The sequence below is a fragment of the Ptychodera flava genome, chromosome 17, assembly GCF_041260155.1.
Source record: "Ptychodera flava strain L36383 chromosome 17, AS_Pfla_20210202, whole genome shotgun sequence".
Classification (NCBI taxonomy): Eukaryota; Metazoa; Hemichordata; class Enteropneusta; family Ptychoderidae; genus Ptychodera; species Ptychodera flava.
In genome coordinates this window covers 27,406,844-27,427,141 of record NC_091944.1, presented here as the reverse complement: position 1 = coordinate 27,427,141, position 20,298 = coordinate 27,406,844, and the positions used below count along the sequence as shown (strand labels likewise).

General features: G+C 39.7%; 1 protein-coding gene across 2 annotated transcripts; it reads left to right on the top strand.

The window, feature by feature from the left end:
- Positions 1-969: 969 nt before the first annotated feature.
- LOC139115930 (translation initiation factor eIF2B subunit delta-like) lies at positions 970-20,218 on the top strand. 2 transcript variants are annotated; one of them, XM_070678360.1, is made up of 11 exons: positions 970-1,090; positions 2,286-2,506; positions 8,200-8,532; positions 8,845-8,917; positions 9,423-9,514; positions 10,442-10,725; positions 11,968-12,070; positions 13,364-13,494; positions 14,504-14,681; positions 15,444-15,624; positions 19,437-20,218. In XM_070678360.1, the coding sequence occupies exons 2-11, from the start codon at positions 2,495-2,497 to the stop codon at positions 19,634-19,636; spliced, it is 1,587 nt and encodes a 528-aa protein (XP_070534461.1). In that variant the 5' UTR covers positions 970-1,090; positions 2,286-2,494; the 3' UTR covers positions 19,637-20,218. The 2 variants fall into 2 exon arrangements, with proteins under 2 accessions (XP_070534461.1, XP_070534460.1); XM_070678359.1 differs by having other exon boundaries at positions 979-1,117.
- Positions 20,219-20,298: the final 80 nt, after the last annotated feature.

Below are 20,298 nucleotides of genomic sequence, written 5' to 3'. Positions count from 1 at the left end.
ACATAATACCTACATAAAGTTCACTTTATGCAATGGCCATGATCGACCCTCTTTTTACCAGCGGGCCACCTTTGGTTACCCACTAGAATAAAGTTGACATTACGTAATGGCCCATGACCCTCTTAACCGGAGGGCTGCCTATGGCGAACCACTCCAATAAAGTTTACTTTATACAATGTCCATGGACATAAGTTGTCTATGGAAATGAAGTTAAAAATTGCCTTACAGTCGTCCTAATTAACAGACGTTTGCATGGATGTGGCTGAGAAGTTTGTGCACTGGCATCTCTGCTACACGAATAAAGTGCGCCGCGTACCGGAGTTCAAATGCAAACCGTACGGGTAAATTTGACATATGGGTTTTGGTTATTTTTCCGCGGGGGGGGGGGGGGGGGGGTCATCAAATTTTTTCGTCTGACAAAGGGGTCATCATTTTTTTCGCGAAAAATGCAGGGGGGGGGGGTCTATATTTTTTTGAACACCGGCGACGCCCCCCCCCCAGGCCGTAAAAACTGAACGGTCCCCAGTATGCCCCCATAGACGTATGTAGGCCTACATGGTTTTTCTCAGGCATATGTACACACGTCTATGGCACAGGCGTACGGAACGTTTCCTAGATCGTCGTCGGATGGGAAGTGACTGACACTGCACTGTGAGGCCGAAGGCCGAACCTCGGTACTGTATAAGAATACATATACACAGAGGTTCGGCCTTCGGCCTCACAGTGCAGTGTCAGTCACTTCCCATCCGACGACGATCTAGGAAACGTTCCGTACGCCTGTGGTCTATGGGGGCATAGACGCCAAGCGCAATAGACCGACCACAGGTGACTGTGCTCGTACATACATGACGTGAACTGGTCAAAATATTATGGTATACCTGGTCGTCGCTTATAAATATTAAATGTATCCATCTTCACCGTTTACGGAATTGGTTTCCTTTTCAAATCTCGCGAGATCGTCTCCGAGAACTTGGATAGGCCAGGTCGCAGGCAGGGCATCGGGCATGCGGCGTGGGAACGTACAGCGAGCTGGAAAGAGCAGTACACTCACTTCGACGCGACGGTTGATACTTTCCTTACCCATCCACAAGTGAGTTGTCCATGACGATAAACTTGCGTAAGGACCAACACTTGTCACTTCTGGCCGATTTCAGGCACAGGTCCGATAGACGATCGAGGGCCGAACCACGGTGATTGCACGCATGTATGTGTTGCAACTGTACATTCGCAACAGCTGTGAATGTGATGGCGCCTGTATGCTTGTCTCTGTTTTTAAGATTTTTTTGTAAAATTCGATGATTCATCTGACCAGTACAAAACTACTTGTCATTTGACATGCGGACACGAATACACCAGAAATTCACATTCCGTTACAACGAAGAACTGAAGATCAGAAATAGTGTGTACTTGTGTATGTAAAATGCCAATCTTAATCACTGTGATGATGGAGATAAAAACTGCCGAGACCCTTGAGAAAACGGTCCGACATGGAGCTAGGTCTGTGCTACACTTGCAATCAGTGTGCCCTCTAACCAAAGATTTCAGGAAACTTCTGAGTCAATTGAAAAATTTGTGAAATTTTCTTGAGTCACAATGTATAATTTCCTATTCAACAAAATTTTCTTTCATCATGCTCACAGTAAATCTTCATGCGTCATAGCGTACCAAATGGGCAGTTTTTAGGGTCTATGAATAGGCTTAGAGGGCACACTGCTTGCGATTACCCTGCTGTTACAGTAGTATATGCGAGATACCACACCAATAAGAGACAGAAAGGCACAAGGGACTGTTGACAGCCTATAATGACATGTACGGACAGTGATGATGGGACAAATTCTGAGCATTTCTGCTTGCCGTGAAGAAAACAAAAAACTAAAAATATACATAACAAAAATGCCCTAAAAAGCAAAATAATTGAAGTGTTATCTTTCTAGGTAGGTCTAAAATTTGTGCTTTTCAAAAAAAAACTTCGAATTATCTAAAGTAGAAGTGGCAACTCTGGGTAACAATTTATTTATTCTTCCTGGACTATGAGGTGCGATTGAGTGTGGCTCACCTGCATTTATATGTAATGTATTTGAGTCTTTTTCTCATGAAGAATGTGTCATATACAGACAGACATTCACAAAAAGTCAAATTTTGACCATTGGCCACAGTTATCCCTGAGTATATTTACAAAAGCACTGATCAACACAAGTTACAGTGGATATCTAAAATAGCATTATTTGTTGCTAACTATGCATTACCACCAAGCACTCAGACATATTTTTCTATTGCAATCACAGGGCTGTACATCGATTGTACGGAGTGCCTTCAGGCAAGAACTAAGGCTGTCAAGTGAACATCTACAGTGGAAGTGTGTTAACCAGCACACATACTATTTTTCAATGTCACACGTTCCCTATCCAGGACAGGATCAAAGATCTTATTGAATGGGAAAATGATTCTTTGATACTGATTTTGTTAACTGTACTGATAAGGAATTAAAAGAGATATGGAATCTCAGGTAAGACAAAGTGTGAATTTATAATGTATTCAAATTAAACCATAAAGTGAACTCATAATTACATTTTGTACACAACTAAGATGAAGCATCAGTTGTCATAGCCCTCCCCTCCCACAAAGAAATGGTTTAAAATGCTCTTTCACATTAGGGTAAATATTGATGTTTGTTTTAAAAAACGGAGTGTCTATTGCCACATGCGTGTCAAAAGCAAAGTTTGCTATTGCCACAAGCAATATTGCTATGCGTAGCCGTGCGATTTTCCCCGCCAAATGTCGCGAATATTTCCTTGTTTTGTATATTTTTTCCTGTTATTTGACTATTTCTTGCCACGTATCACTAGAAGATGTTAGAATTAGTGATCAACAGTGGGTCATGGGTCAAGTCTGTCGCCGTGCAGTACGGTAGTAGGCAGTAGAGCACTATTGTCTATGGTCAACATGGTGACCGTTTTCCCTTATCGATGCAACAGCATCTCCTGTGTCCTGCACTTATTTGCCGATCATGGCGTGTAATTTTCGTGAGGCATTGTACTTTTTGCTGGCCTAAATATGTATACAGTGTTGATCATTTAAGTGATGTTTTATTGCTGTACTGTACATAGCATTGTGTACTATCAACGTGACCGCACCAGATCAAACCTCGTACTGTGTGCAGTAAACTCAGCGACATAATGTGCCAAGTGTATTGTCTCAATGTTCGTAGCTTTACACGAGTTAATATAAAAATACACTAATGAAGTTCGTTTCCGATCTTAACATTTTACTGTCGCATGATCTTGAGTCTTACAGAGGGGTTTTCAAATTGAGGTACCGCTTCGATCTCACTCCGATGGACTTATGGTTACAAAACAATTTATGTTCATCAACAAAAATGTTGCTCATACACCGTGCAACGACCACTGCCCTTGAATTTTAACTCAAGAGAAAATGTTTTGGGGACTGGGACTAACTCGAGAAAATGAACCTGACCTGCTGTAAAGGTTTGTACCGTGACCTTTGACCACATGACCTAGCCTGTCAGAGATGTCATGATGTCAATGAACGCTTCTCTTGGTTGGTAACGAAGTGCTTCGATGTCGACATTGGAACAAGTTGGCTATGGACACGTACGTGTAAGCCCGTACCAGACCGCTCCCATGTCCTCAGTCGATTCTTTGTAGCCTTCCACGTTTGCGCCAGTGAGCTGCTTGTGATCCCTTGTACCATTCACGTATGGCTACAACGCATGTTTACTGGAAGTGAAACGCATGCGTGTCTGGTGCTCATTCGTAACATTACCCATGCTGCTTTGTCACGTGATCCACACGGGTTTACACATTAACCTGGTCTAGTCCATCCCTTCTCAGACGTTAGCGCTAGACGACCACAAGAGACGTTGTTCTCAGCTTCCTATTTTCAGCTAAGTCATTTTTCAAGTTTGCTTTTGCCTTTTAGAATAGTTTTTTCTGCTTTGTGAGTGTTTTTGTTGCAGTTTTATTGCGTGGAAGCAAGGCTAGTGTTATTACCTTGTCCTATCGTTCAGGGAGCACGTGGGATTGAATTTTCCAGTCTTTTCCCTCGCTGTTTCCAACCCAGGTTTTTAGTCTTCTACCTCACCTGGGTGAGGTTTAGAGTCAACCACGTCTTCTTGAGTTCTGTCAACCTCAGGAATTTCAGTTTCTTCTCATGTTTGCGAGTTTGTAAGATCTGTGGGCCAGCAGGGTATGCTTGATACGGAGAGTTCTGCATAGACCTCAAGAAATATGCAGCCATTTCTCGTGACACTTGTTCTTAATAGTACAAAAGCTTCACCTTTGTCTGCTGTTAGTTCCAGATATTTTGGGTGCTGTAGAGTCCGCGGCCTTTTCATCCATGTCAAGTTTACCCTCTTCATCGTTTTCTTTTGCTTCCAGTTCGTTATCGACTGCAGAGTTGCAGACAGCTGGCATGGCATGCATGTCAGATTCTCGTACGTTAGCCATTTTGCATTGGTCTAGTTCACAGTCGGCTGTTGCTGGGCCCACTATGGTTTCTGCTTTGGGTTCTGCTCCCCCCGTTTCGGCTCCCTTGTGTGGGTCTGCCCTTTTGGGTGGGGGGAGGATTGATGGTGGTCCTGTTTATAACCCTGGCTGCTATCAGCAAGGGTTTGGGCAGGGTCCTGTTTCTTTTAGTGGTAGTCCACCATTATATGTGATTGTGGGTACTGCCCTTGGAAGGACTTTCCAGTCCCCCAAGGATTTTTACTCAGGTATTCTGGCTGCCCCCCTAATCGTAGTTCGGTCACAATCTATAAGTTTCAGAGGTATGAGATTGGATCTTGTCGGTGGGTCAGTTTTTCCTACGATGGAAAATGTAGTCAAGCTGGAAAAACACATTCAATGGGTGTGTAAGTGGCCACATATCTCACTAAAGGAGTTTCTCAGTCTCTTGGAGGAGATGCGTTTTGTTGCCGATCTCATTCCCTTGGGCAGGCGTCATCTGAGTGATATTCAGTTTTATTTGTTTGCCCAGTGTAAGCAATCAACAGAGGCAAAGTCATATTTAGTTGGAATCAAACCCCAATTACAGTTTCACCTCCAGTTGTGGCTATCCTACAGCAATATGCTCAGGTTAGAAAAGTTGTACTTTAGTATGTCAGTTGTCATCATCACAGACGCATGCCATAAAGGATGGGGAGCGCACATGGACATTCAAATGACTTGGGGCATGTGGACCAATGATGAAGCGGTCAATGATATCAATTGGTTGGAAATGATGGCAGTGTTCAAGGCCCTGCAATGTTTCCAACCTCAAATTTCTGGAAAAAAGGTGAAAATTTTCTCAGACAATTCTTCAGTGGTTAGCTACATCAACAATACATGCAGAAAAAGGTCTAAAAAACTGTGTCATCTGATACAGGATATTCTAAATTGGTGCAAATTTTACTGTATTTCATTAGTGGCCCATCACATTCCAGGTGAATACAACACTTTGGCAGACGCTCTTTCCAGACAGAAATTTCTTCCTCTGTGGCCATCTCACAATCAAGTGTAAAAATGAGAAAATGAGGTGTTACAGTAAAATTGTAAAAAATATGTATCATTTCAGTGCAATGAATCACCAAAAAATTTACAAAATAAAAACAATTGTAGAAAATCGCCCTAAAATTGACAAAAGAATGCCAATTTTAATGCTCAAAATCTATCTAAATTTCGCGTTACAAGGGGTCATTTCCAATTCTATAATATTTTCAAGACATATTTTGAATTGATGTGCTGTAATCTATACCTGGTATGCACTACATTTAGTAAATGTAGATTACCAATCATTCAACACGAAGCAGGCTGCATGCCTTTTTAATATTCATGTGAAAAATATGTATCAATATTTGAACAGACCCCTTTGTTACGCTTTTCCAGATCTTTTACATCATAATGATAATATTATTAATAATGAAATGACTTTTAATTGAACAAAATTTACTACTGTATGTACTTTATTGTCGTAATGTGTAGCAGATCATTATATTGATAAAATTAAGTGATAAAATCTTCATTTAAATTGCAACATATTTTCAAATTGAGCCTCCTGTGGCCCCCTAACATTCATGAAATTTATATAGTGTACGCACCACGCCACTCATCTAGAAACTTTTCTGCATCTGAAGATTACATGGGTGTAATTACAGTAACACTTTGTGTTATAGCGTATGCAGCTTGAATGAATCTTATACCTACTACTTTCATTAGTTTTATTACTGGCTTCTTGATTATTTCAAAATGTACTGTACACACCCCCATATACAGAATGTACCCCATGCACAATGATAATCAATGTGTATCAATTCACTCACCCAGTGTTTATAAAAATCCTCTTTAACCCAAGCAGTATTTATTTCTATGGTTTGTCTATGGAGCCTGGTAGAAAGAGGATAATAGCTTTAAAATCATACTCAGTCAATGATATTGCTTGATAATAATCAGTAGTCCTAGAAAACTGTAATTGTAGTAGTTTTCCAGGACTGCACTCCATGGTCCATGATTTGGTATTTTTGTTGCTTCTGGAGAATTTACATGTTTAATTAAAAACAATAATAGTCTACCAGAAATGGGATACCGTTATCACAGAAGGGAATAGATACAGTTATATGCCACTTCTTCATTTTTATTTCTATGAACCAATGGTCTTACGGACTAATGTGATGGCTTTGCGTATGCTATGGACAGAGATATCTTAGAAACCCTTCAGTAACTATTTGAAATTTGCTTGGATGGTCACTCAGGCAAATATTTCAAATGGTCTTTTTTTGGGGTTCTTTATTGAATCATTATCAAGTCACTTTTTTGCTTTTTTTGAATCACTTTACGTCACTTTTTACCTTTATTGTGAAAATCAGTATTTTCATATTGTCCTCAAAAGTATATTAAGCATTCTAAGAATAAACGTGGAGAGCAGAGCAGGTTGTTCATCTCGTTTTGATCTCAGGCTGATGTGTCCGTTTCTCCTCCCACTATTTCTGGATGGATAGTTGATGTGATCAGGCTTGTTCGATGAGTCTCTTAACCTAGCAAGGGTGACAGCCCATGAGGTTAGGGCTGTTTCAGCCCATTGTGGGCTTTGTTTTCAGGTGTTTAACGTTCTGAAATCTTACAAGCTGTACAATGCAGGTTGCATGGTGTCTTTACCACTGCCTATCTCAGGGACATCTGAGAGGGATGTATGTTAGGGTCTGTCTGTGTTGCACCATAGACTATGGTTGCACAAACCCCTGACATTGGGTTCATTAATTTGGATTATTGTCAATGGACTTAGTCATTTGAGTAAGCTGAGAATGTGTTCTTTGTGGGAAGTCTACAAAGGCAGTAAGGGAGTGACTAGTAGTAGGGGTTCAAGTGCTTTAATAGTGCTGAAAAGGACCCCTCAGGTGAGTGAACAGAAGATTCTTTTGTAGGTTTGTCTTTTAGGATAAGAATTATAAGGCCATGGTTGTAGTGAAGTAAGTATTATTAACAGAAAGTAAAATCCAGTTGGATTTTTCATTTCAGCATCAAACAAAATTAATACTGCTACGGGGCCTGAGCAGTTGCCATGATTGCTAGAATGAGCTGGGGAAAATAGTTTAATAAATAAGCACTTTGTTATACATATGCAAGAAAACCTTAGTCATGTTGAATTTTTCTGAAACAAAATAGTTTTGCCACAGCTATAGGTGTAGTCCTGGCTGGATAATTATTACATGGTTATTGTAGGTTTCTTGCAAATGGCAATATAGCCGCCAAAGCACATGACCGACCTGTACGGTTTTCACGAATAAGAAAGTATATACACACCAATGATGATATGAGTAAAATTTTAGTTCAAATGATACCCCCCTACTGTCTACGGATGAACAAAACTCAGTGTTTTCCACACCTAGGAAAAACCAGAGGATGGTCAATTTACACAACAATGCATGGTTTGCACACTCTAAGTTGTTGTGAAAAGTGTTCTTTTGTCAGGTTACCATTAAACATATGAGTACGTTGCTCTAAAACAGACGGGTGGCCCTTCCCTGAAAATCCCCTTGCTCAAATTTTTACATTTTAAGTATTCCCCCCTGCATACAACCAATGTATGTATTTTTTTCAAACACTTCCGTTTAGACTGTCAATGACACAGTGAAAGGTAATCTCTCTCAAGGAAAAAGTACATAATGCAGGGTGTGTACAACTTCACTTGGTTTCATCATCATTTCAGGGTGCTGCTGCAGGCTCTGCAGATGTTGCCACCACACCCAGTAAACAAGGTCAGAGTGGAAAAGATAAACCATCGCCGGAGTCCCAGAGCTCTGGAAAGTCTAAGAAAGCTAAGAAAGAAAGAAGACAAAAACAGCAACAGCAACAACAGTCTCAGCAGCAACAGCAGCTGCCTCAACAACAACAACAACAACAACCACAACAACAACCGCAGCAGCAAAAACAGCAGGGTGGTGCAGCCAAGAGTGCTGATACAGTTTGTAGCAAGACAGAGGGAGATGAAGCTCCTAAACTGAGTAAAGCAGAGCTGAAGAGACTGAGAAGAGAAAAACAGGTACGATAATTAATCAGGGGGCTGAAAATATCTCAACAATAACAGTTTGCTGTGTAGCAGGTTGTATGCTGGTATCGCATGTATTTTGTGTTTCGTGCCAGCGAAAGGTTTTCCCCTGAACTGAAGCAGGGGGATGAAGTACAGCGCTCATGGAATTGGAATGAGTCTATTTCGGAATAAAAAGTATGTGCAGTCTTCTACAGACTCAGTACAGCAAAGAGGTCACATGATTGTAGTACAGAGTCCATGTGTACAGTTACCTATGGAAATACACATATTTCTATGATTGTATGATTTATTTTGCTTTCACAGGAAGCAGAGAGAGCTGCCAAGGCAGCAAAGAAAGCAGGTGAACAGAGTGGTAAACCAAAGACAAGTTCTGATGGTGAGTGAAGTGGTGAATAATCATGTTTGTTCATGTGTTTGTAGTTGTTTGTCGACATGTACATATATATGTTTGTGCAAGAGAGCTAGCACTCATTATGATTAGTTTCGATACTTTACCAATATATGTGACATTAAAATTTGTATTGAATTTAGGTGTGCAGGCAGCTAATGTAGAGTATTACATCAAGATAGACGTGACCACTTGAATGTTCTATGAAAATCTGTTGAGTCAAAGAGGGGCCTTTTCTGTGAAGGGCTGATGAAAGAGGGATGGAAAGGTGATGAGATTAAGGAACAGGATTTGTATTACCATGGTCAGATATATATAGGGTTGGGTATACCAATAGTGGATGGTAGCATTTCCGTATTTATGATCATGAAAAACATCGTCCACAACAAACCTACAAACAGTGAGTCTTTTAAAGAACTTGACCACAAGGACATCACAGCTGCATAATTTTCAGTGTATCATCATCTGATAAAGAAAAGTTTTCCCTTCACAGTGAAAAAAGAACCACCCAGAGTATCTCTTAATCTGCTGGTCGATGACACCAAGGTACAGAAGAAAATAGCCAAGAAGTTGGAAAAACAACAGGTACGTTACCAGAGATAAACAAAGCAGATGGGCTAGTTTGGGAAAGTACAACTGTAAGGTTATTCACAAAATACCTCTTCAAGTACCCCAAATGATTGTAATGTCCATGATGAGTATTGTGTAAGATAGTGCAAAAGTATAGCATAAATGATTTTGGTTAGTGGTTGTGATTCAATAATGTGGGAAGTCCTCTGTATTCTGGAAGAAAAATTCAGGCTTTAAACCCTTGTCCCCATGTATACGTCCAACAGTCCTACCGAAAACAGTAGGCATGGACACGTCTCGTAAAAGGGGTGAAAAAAATGAAGTTAGAAACTGTTGCTGTGACAAACAAGACAATTGCTGCAAAATTTTGTTTCTACTCATGTTAATGTTATTTGTTAGAGGCATCTGTGTATGCATATGTTTTTTTCAGTATGATATATTCATGAGGCCAAAGTAATTAAATTCTTTGTTTTGCGTCCATTCAAAATAGGAAAAGGTACGCGCCTAAGCGGCTGAAAAACACACACAAGAAAACAATTTACTTTGATTGCAGCAAAAAAAAATCGTAACAAAATTTTTAGTTCAGAAAAGCTAAGCGGGTATGTCCTAAAATTTCCTATTCAAATACACTGTGTGTGTTTTTCATGAGAACCTTAAAAACCTAAGCGAGCGGGGACGCAAAACAAAGAATTTCATTACTTTGGCCTGATTATAAATTACACAGATGGTTTAAATTGGATAGCATGTGCTGGTTGCTTTTGAAATGTTTTACTTTATGTATTCAAGGAAAACATTAAAATACAATACTTCATGTTACAAGTTAGCTATCCGAACTTGCATAAAGCATTTGAGGACAGTAATCATTCTGTCAGATAATGTAATCATTGAAAATCTGAAACACTTGAAATCAATCACAAATCACTTTTCTCTTTCTCTTTACAGGTCCCACTGAGAGCAGCTTCCCAAAGAAAAGTGGGACTTTTCTCACATTTACACCAATACGAGCGTCAGGTGTCGCTGACACAGGGTATAAACTTCCAAGATGGCGGGATGCACCCTGCCATCATTAGACTGGGTCTGCAGTATGCTGAAGGCATTGTGTGTGGCTCCAATGCACGGTGTATAGCTCTACTTCAGGCCTTCAAGTCAGTGATCGCCGACTATTCCACACCTGAACACAAGGAGTTAGCCAGAGATCTTGAAGCAAAGATAAAACCATACATCAGGTGAGTAGGGAGTGGTATACTGTGCTGGGGTTAATGAATCAGTTCACTTTTTGGTTTTTAGTTGTCCATGGACCTTTATCCAGGTTGATACAGTGGTCCTGTTATCTATTAACCCTTTTCCTGCCAGACAGTAATAACTGTATCACTTCCCCATCAGCCAAGTCAGTAAAAAGCGGTATTGAGCCAAAACATGACATATTTTCACCCACTTGGCTTGGTATGTTATAGCATCTTTTGTCCAGAAAAAATCAACTTTACAGCATTATGTTTTCAACAGCCTTCAAATATACAGTATTATGTTAAAATGCATCCTATGGAATACGTTATGTTTCATTAATTTTAACCATCTTCAGTGTTTTTGCTAAGGTTGGGGAACAGAGGTAAATGATTGGGAAGCCCGGTAACATTTCTGCTATCCCCTAATCTGATTGCATTGATATACCAAGGTAAACCCCGGTAAAATGACTTGGGAACCGCGGTAACATTTACCAGGGTACCGGCCTTAACAAAACCATCTTGACCTAGTGGTGAAATATGGACTTGGCAGGAAAAGGGTTAATACTATTAACTAGTTCTCCTTACCATTAGCAACCAGAATGGCAAATTCACCAGTTCAGGCTAAAATTTTGATTGTTCTGTACCACAGACCACTAGATTATTTTTGCTGTTGGACTTTCTTCTGTTTGAAATATTGCAGGTCTACTGTTTTGAATAAAGGTGTTTGAATGGTACACACAGGTTAAAGTGTTCGGACTGTTCGACAAATACTCGGCCCAGACCTATTCACTGTCACGAAACTCTGCATGGTTAAATTAACCAGTAGAGTCATACTCCCTATAGACTCATGTTAGTCCAACATTTCATGGCGTGGATCCAGTTTTTCTCAGTCTTGTATGAGTCTAGTGAGTAAAATATCCATGGAAGGTCTGATATGTTCACGACAGACTTTGCTACACATTCCCAAACACAGGAAGGCATACATGTAGGGTAACCTGTTGCCGTGATATATTGCAGTCGACGGTCTGTATTGCTGAAACAAGATTGAAACATGAACCATAGAGTTTCACTAGAAGTCTCTCACTTCATGGCTGTCACACTTTTCACTTAGTTAGCCTGATCCCTCCTAGAGTCCAACATAAAAAATCTACCAGAGTTGATTTAACATCAACCTGTACTGTTTGCCTCATCTTCAACTCTACACATGCTCTACTTCGCTTTACTGAATTAAAATTCTCCTTTCAGTTTTCTGACACAGTGTAGACCATTATCAGTGAGTATGGGAAATGCTATCAAGTACCTCAAGATGCAGATCACCCACACACCAACAAGTCTTACAGATTCAGAGGTAAGGCATTGCTAATGCTGCTTTACCACTCTACAAATGAATTTTCCAAAGGCATTTCAAGAACTTGCCCTTCCAGCATAGTTTTAAGTGAAATACAGCTATTTTCAATCGGTCTCAAAATCACAACATACGGCATCCAGTCACCTAGTGTAGAAGCAACGGACAGAACAGCTCAGCCAAATCCCCACTCTCACAGAAGAGTGAAGTTACGAGTGCAGTCTTTGTCATGACAAGGTGGTGTACATGTAAATTTTTGAAGGTGACGATTGTAAAGTGATATGACGTAGACCAACTCTTATTTGTAATTTACAGTCATGTAGTGTTTTACTGTGAAGTGGTGCCTTGCACTACACAGTTTAGTCACTGTTGATATAAGCATTGTACTTCTACTGCAAATCGACTAACAAAAATGGGCAACTTGCGTTATTTTGTCATTATTTAAGCAGTAATGTACCCCCTCCTGGTCCATAATGAACAAAAGCAAACTTTTCATAATAATGTACCAGCAAGGTCGAGAGGAAAGTTTGCTTGAGTCCATTATTGGCCTGGATGGATTTGGTACATTGCAGCTATTATTTTGTGGTTCCGGCAATGCCAGGGAATTTGTAGATGTAGGGAACATCAAGGGCCACAATGCTAGATAATCAGAGTCATTATCAGTAATAATCTGGAGGGATGGCGTTACAAAATTCACTTATATATGCAAAGCTATAATATAATTGTATTATCTATCAAAAATCTTAATAAATAGAAAAATTCTCAGTACCTTGTGTAGGTCAGTTCAGTACAAATATTTACTAAGACTTTGGTGGACATCAGTAATTATGATTTTACCTTTCCCACAATGTCAAATGAAACACAAAATCAAATTACTGACATGGCTAATAAGAGATCATTATTTTGAAGACAGTGTGTCAAAGTCCTTTGACGTGAATAATGTAGTGGTTTTTACTAATACTACTCTCTTCAATGCCAGAGGATGTTGAAATTGGAGAAAAATTGTCCTTTTTTCAGCAAGTTAAATTTTGATATTCCAGATTGTAAAAGAGCCATATTCAGACATACTGGCATTGAATGGATGACAAATTGAATTACATGGTACTCAGAGAAAATTGTTTAATGTGTAGTTTAAACAGAAATGACGCATACATTAACTGAATTCAATCTGTTAATTGGGAAATTTTGTAATCCAATGGTAGAAGAATAAGCAATTTCATCATAAATTTAGTCACATGATTCCTCCTTAATTGCATAACAGTCTTCTGTCTCTGATTATTTGGATGTATTTTACAGGCAAAAGAAAGACTTCAAGAAAGCATAGATGAATACCTGAGAGAAAAGATCGAGTTGGCAGATGAAGCGATCTCCAAGACATATGCCAGTAAGAAGATAATGGATGGCGATGTAATCATGATATATGCATGGTAGGTGAATTTCTAATCAAGTCATTGTATTCAAAATTTTGTACGAGAATGGTCCTGTTAATTTGAGAAATGTTCTGTTGCAGTATTTTACATACAAATGTCGTGGTCTTGTGTTCAGAGTATTTTATCCCTGGAGAGAATGCTACAAGCGTTTCATGTCACGGTATGACTGAGTTATCTTTGCATTTTGCCAAGTCATTTACACTGGTTATAAATTGCAAGTAAATTTATCTTTTGCAGGCAAGACTTCCTATCATTCAATTTCCTGATCAGCTCAAGTCTAAAGAAGACACTTTGCTGTCACTAATTGACAGCAATGCTACAAAGTTAAATTTAAAATCTCCATACCCATATGGTGCATGCCTAAGTTTTAATGAAGTGCCTAGTCAACAGATGTCACTCCAGATAAACATAATGTGGTGAATTAGCTGAAATAATCCTCATCACCAAGCTGCCTTGTTGGCGTGATAGTCTGTAATGATATTTTAGAATAAACACTCACAGTGTATCATAGCAAATTTTGCAGCAATTTCTCTGGTAATTTCAATACTTAGCTTCAGTGTGTACTGTATCATTTTGTAATTTACTTGCTGAAAAATTATCATTCGATGTTTGGAGAGATGTTCCCTGTGGATTCCTGTTACGAAGTTGTTTTGTCTTTGAAGATGTCAGTTTCAGTCCTTGTGATGGATTTGATTGATTATGTAGGCACTTATGGCTGTATTTCAGGCAGCCATATTTGAGCTGCAAGTCAAAAATCATTTAGTTGTTAAAATCTGAGTTGTGCAATTTTCACCAATGTTTGGAAAATAGTCTGTGGTCACATTTCGGTGAGCGTTTTCACATAAGTTGCATTTCATTTCAAACCTCCCCATCAAAAAATGCAATGCAGCTAATGGTCACGCTTACATAGGACATGTTTGTGTTTATTGCACTGTTCAAGATACAAAAACTTGTGAGGAAAGAAATGAGAAACTAACATTTGGTTTATTCTTTCTTTGTTTATTAGTTCTTCCCTCATCTGCAAAGTCCTCAAAGACGCCCATGATGCTGGTAAACGATTCAGTGTCATTGTCGTTGACGGACGACCAAAGAACGAAGGACGAGAGGCAACAAGAAGACTTGTGAAGTATGGTATCAAATGCTCCTATATCTATACAAATGCCATTTCATACATGATGCCAGAGGTAAGTATACTCTTGTGTACATGTGTATTTCTTCATCATTCAACCATTTCCACAAAGTTAGACCAATAAACTTTCTTTTGGTTTTTTATTGCAATGTACATCACCACATAGGCCTTCAAAAAGGTTGACAATAAGTTTCTAAATTCTTCTGGTCTTGAATTGCTATACACATCCTAAAATCCTGAAATACTTCTAAAGGCTGGCCCATTTCCCCACAGTGAAATCCATGATTGTGCCAATTCCCCCTTTTGTGGAAGAGGAGAAGTCCAACGTGTTTAAGGTAGTAAAGTGGGCGCCAATGTTGAATGTCTGTAACTTTTCTCAAACTTTAATAAGGGAACTTTCAACTGTTTTCAAATTCAAGAATAAAAAGCAGGAGCCGTTATGGAAAGTTTGGTACTGTGGAAACAAATTACCTGACATTTACCAATATTTGAAATTCATGATGGTCACCAACTCTTCGTTAAATCTATGAGGAAAATAACATTTTGATTTTCAGTAAAACTAGACCTCCATGAGCTTCAAAATGGACTCCAACAAGCAGTAGACCAGAAAAGAACTGTATAAATTTGAGAGTCTGTGCAAAACTACGACGCAGTTATGTAACGTAATTTTTTGAAGGTTATGATATTAAACAGTCTGCAAGCTGCTGTATAACTGTGAAACGTAACTAGTGGCACAGGTCAGTTTTGCAAAAGTTAAATGTCTTTTGACTATCACAAACCCACCCTGTATAACAAATTATTGTTCATTCATTTGCAGGTTTCCAAAGTGTTCCTAGGTGCTCACGCCCTATTGGCTAATGGTTACGTCATGTCCAGAGTTGGCCAATCGCTGGTAGCCATGATGGCCAAAGCTTACAATGTACCTGTCTTGGTTTGCTGTGAGACCTATAAATTCAGTGAGAGGGTACAGACAGATTCCTTTGTCTTCAATGAACTTGGTAAGATTTCCTTACATTGGTTGTGTTTTGAGTTTTTTCTGGAATTTGCTGCTTTTGCTAATGATAATTTCAAAATGCAATTTTTTAGAAAGAGTAAATAACAAAGGAGGCAGTGCTAAAAACCAATAGTAGACATATCCATCCTTGTTTCATGGAAGAACAAAGCAATGTTTCTTTGAGTTGCCTCATTTGAAGGCACTATATAAAATTCCTTTGCTTAGCCTCAAAAGTGAAAGACTTAAACTTTTGCTCAAACTCTCCTCAATGAAACTTTCAACCATTCTTACCGAATCAAGAATAAAAATCAGGGCCACCATGCAAAGTTTGGAACTAGAGAAAGGAATTACCAAATATTTACCGGAATGTAAAATTCAAAATGGCCGCCATCCCTGTGTTAACTCTCTGGGGAAAAATATAATTTGTGATTTTCAAAAAAAACTGCAACAGTGGAAAGTTTTCTTATGCCAAAAGCTTTAAAGGCCAGGGACTTGATACCCGGGATCAAGTTAATCCAGTTCACCTTTGACATTCACTGGCGGGATCGAATGTTTATGTCTTTGTAAATTACGGTCACGATTAGTGTGCACAGAAGGCTGTAAACAGGCCAATGTGTTGACATGCAAACAACAGATTATACGTAACTGAATATAACGGCGAGACCAGTACACTGCATGAGAAACGTTTCATGAAGCGGCCCGCGATGCTTGTAGCAAGCAATAAACGGTGTACTTCAACAGTAATGACAAAGGTACAGCACGATGCCGCTGCAACTGACGGCTTTATTACGTTCCGAATTAGGCCAACCCGGGGCAACTGTACAATCATGGCAGCTAGCTAAACGATAGCGTAGACGTGCCATTGCCAAGATACTCTGCTTTTTCCGATCGTTTCGTCTATATACAGAACTACTAAAAGCCCTCTCACTAAAAAAATAATTACGGTTTGAAATCGTTGAATCAATCCGAAATTAACACCGTGGTACATTAATCCACGGTCCCTCAACAAAATCTATAAGCTTATTCTTGTCTGATATATTTCTGGTAAAAAGGGAAACAATTATCTTGCCTTGTCTGCATCTGCATCTGTGCAAAAATGCCAGAGAACCGCGTTTACCTTCGGCCTAAAAAAATTAAAAAAAAAAATTTTCGCTCGCCGCTCCCGGAACTTGGTCCAAAAAATCCGATGAACAAGATTTTTTTTTTCTCTGGCCTAAGTATAATCTATTTTTAGCAAACTTGTGAATCAAGCATCTGAAGAGTACCTTCAACACTTTTGGTTTTGTTCTACTCTTGTTATAAAATAAGTCAAATTTCGGTAAAGTATCTGTACGTTTTCGATATCTGTGCAGCGCAAATGTGTAAACCGACACTGCATCCATCCATTCTATAGACCATGATCAGTTCGCGGGTGCATAAACCACCCCTCTCTCTCTCTCTCTCTCTCTCTCTCTCTCTCTCTCTCTCTCTCTCTCTCTCTCTCTCAAGTCTAGCCATTTGACGTTTTATTTTGCCGACATTTATTTAACGCTTCACGATCACCGCTCAATGTCCATGTCGATTTCCGGGGTTTACCGGGTAAACTTCGTAACTGGAGACATGTCATGGCCTGGAGTTAGTTATCACCATCGAAAGTCTGTAAACGTTTCTGCGTATTTAAATGCACAGGTGACTAAGTGCGTAAAATATTGAATGGCAATATTAATTAATATTAATCTATGACTTTCAAACTAGTCGTACAAACAACAATAAACATGGCGGATCAGTGATACCGACGTATTTTTTCCTCGCGACCGCTGGTGAGAGCGACTCGCAGAAATTTTCCAACTTGGTAAGTATTTAGCTTTGCCCCGTGTGCTGGGTTATGTACATGTAAACTAATAATAAGAGTTCAGTCTTTTCTGTAAATCGATAAGCCTTTCGAACACGAAAGATTCGGATATCCGAACCTCAACAGTAGCTACGCAGCTCGAAAGTTATCCTCCGACAGGACAGGAACATTGGTCAAAGCCGGATTTCGCGTGGTAGCTATGGAAACACGCTGTTCATTTTCAGAAAGCATGCAATGTACTGCGTACTGCTGATACTCCCATGGTCAGTGGACTGTTACCGTCCCTACACACCGTCAATTGCCTAACATTCACAGAATGTAACATTCAATCGCGTGTCTTCAAATTTTGATACATGAATTCTACCAATCATCAACCACGGAAAACATAAAAAAATGGTCACGGCTACGGGTTCAAGGACGTTCACGAAGAGACACCGTCATTGTCGCAGAATTGTTTTGACTAGTTTTGAAGAAAATATGGGCGATCTGCGTACGGTCGCACATCAAACCGACAAATTTACGCTTAGATAAAAATATGATGTCCGAAAAGTTTTTTTATTCAACTAACAGAGTCATCGCCTTTGTTATCGTCTAAACATCCCGGGTTTTTTTTCGGAGAGACTGCAACATGAATATCCCCTAATGCATAGAGTACGGCTGTTCACCCAATATATTTATTCACTGTTTCGCAAAACATCTCTTCAGATATGTGCTTTGGCGAACGGACCAAGTTTTTGTTCGTTGGTCAGAAATGAATGACAATGTAGGTTTGGATATTACATCTGTCAAATTAGGACAGAGTATTGAAGATATAATTACTTTCAGCGATCGACAGAGAAGAGAAAGAATGAGTCAGTGAATATCGGATCATAGACGGGAGAATCAAGACAGTCCACTGTCTATAGTTTAATCAATAATTGTGAACAAAAGTATTTCGATTAATTGACTAACGCAACCAGAAGGAAATTTTATTCAACTTTGAAAAAAGTCACCGCTTTTCCTTGACATCGGATTACATGGCACTGGAGCAACACATGATGTCGTTTAGGTCCTCAAAAATCTTTTAAAACGGCGAGACGATAATAATAATACTTTTCACGACATCAAAATCTAAAAGAACTTGAATCTGAATTTTACATGACAGAACGATTGGAAATAGCGGCGTGTCTTGGTACATGGTGCGGCGTCTACGCAAGAACGCGCTGCGGCTTGAGTGACATACTAGCGGGCACAGGCGCTGGAGCTGGGTAGTCTGCTAAATAGATCGCTTTTCGGCTCGATCTATCGATCCCGCGGTCGACATGCCCGCACTGCAACCTAAATGAGTGTTTTGGTTGCAGTCGTGGGCATATCGACTACGGGATCGATAGATCGAGCCGAAAATCGATCTATTAAGCAGACTCCCAAGCTACAGAGCGCCTGTGCTTGCGGGTCTGCACTGCGGTCGCTCCATCTAATTACAATGCTGTGCCGTATCTAACATGTTGACATCGCAAACGTTTACCGATTCACACCTGTATCGCGTCCTTTTTTGATTGACAGCTTACAGACCTTTGTTATGGCCGCTCGCCACGCTAGTTGAAGACAAAGAAAAATACCTTCATCGGTCAAAATCAGCTTTATTCATGCTCAAATCATAAAATTTTATCGATAAATTCAATCACTAGACATTCATAGTTAGGTATAGGTGCATGGACGCCTAAGTTTCTTCGACTGTGACCATTTTGGCATGGTTTTCACGGAGCGATCGAGCGTGGCACCACCCAAACCACGCTTTGCATGAACTAACTCCAACAGGGGCAGCTAGCTATTTATACCCGGCCCTGGCCTTTAAAATGAGCCCCTACAAGTGGTAGACCAGAAGAGTATTGAAAAAATTGAGAGCTAGAATATCTGTCCCCGAGGCACATTCTACTATTCTAAGGACATTGAGTTTTATCAGTCTTGTTGTAGAAAGTTACTGTATATTATCTTTTTCATTTCAGGTGACCCTAATGACCTTGTCAACATTGGTAGATCACAGAATTACCTCCAGGATTGGAAAGAACACACCTCCTTGACTCTGTTGAACTTGGTTTATGACGTGACCCCTCCAGACTACGTGGACATGGTGATCACGGAAATCGGAATGATTCCGTGCACATCGGTGCCGGTAGTCCTTAGAGTCAAGAACGTAGAGGTTTAGGAAATTTTAGCCGATGGACACAACCTTAGGTGGGAGGACTTTGCTTGCCCGATGAGCTGTGTGCTGAGATAAGCCTTGATTTGCACGGAGGTGGTCACTGCTGGAGATAATACATGGTTGATGTCATTTATAGTGTAATCTTTGCACAAGACAGCAGTACATCGGTGGATACGTCTGTGATCATTCTTAACAGAACCTGGCTCATAAACTGAAAACCGACAATTCCAGTGCTCTGAAAGCGGAGTTATGATGATGATGTTCACTTTTGATATTTTGCCAAATTGTCCTATAGTAGAATATGCTAGTGCCATGTTGTAGAGTAATAACACATTTCAGTAAGATTGTCAAAGTGTGAAGTTTTCCCTATTCAAGTTCCATGATGGCCCTTAATTGTGTGTGGAAACTGCAGTATGTTCATGTGGCTGCTAAATGTCACAAACTTCCAGAAGTTTAGTCATATGCCACAGTGTGAGCATGTCACCATTGAGTGAATATAAAATAATCACATAGCTATGTAAGTTAATGATATTTTAACTGCATCAATAAATGGTTATTGTAATAACAAGGCAATTCATTGGACAAGCCAGTATCGAGTCATCCTCTTTCTTTGCTAGAGTTCTGTCCATGTGATCATCATGTGACAGTCAGCTGATCAGACCAGA

Excerpts from the sequence above, each read along its gene's own strand:
- LOC139115930 (XM_070678360.1), top strand. Across the intron at positions 10,726-11,967 it reads AAGATAAAACCATACATCAG|TTTTCTGACACAGTGTAGAC; the intron begins GTGAGTAGGGAG and ends TTCTCCTTTCAG. Across the intron at positions 12,071-13,363 it reads CAAGTCTTACAGATTCAGAG|GCAAAAGAAAGACTTCAAGA; the intron begins GTAAGGCATTGC and ends TGTATTTTACAG.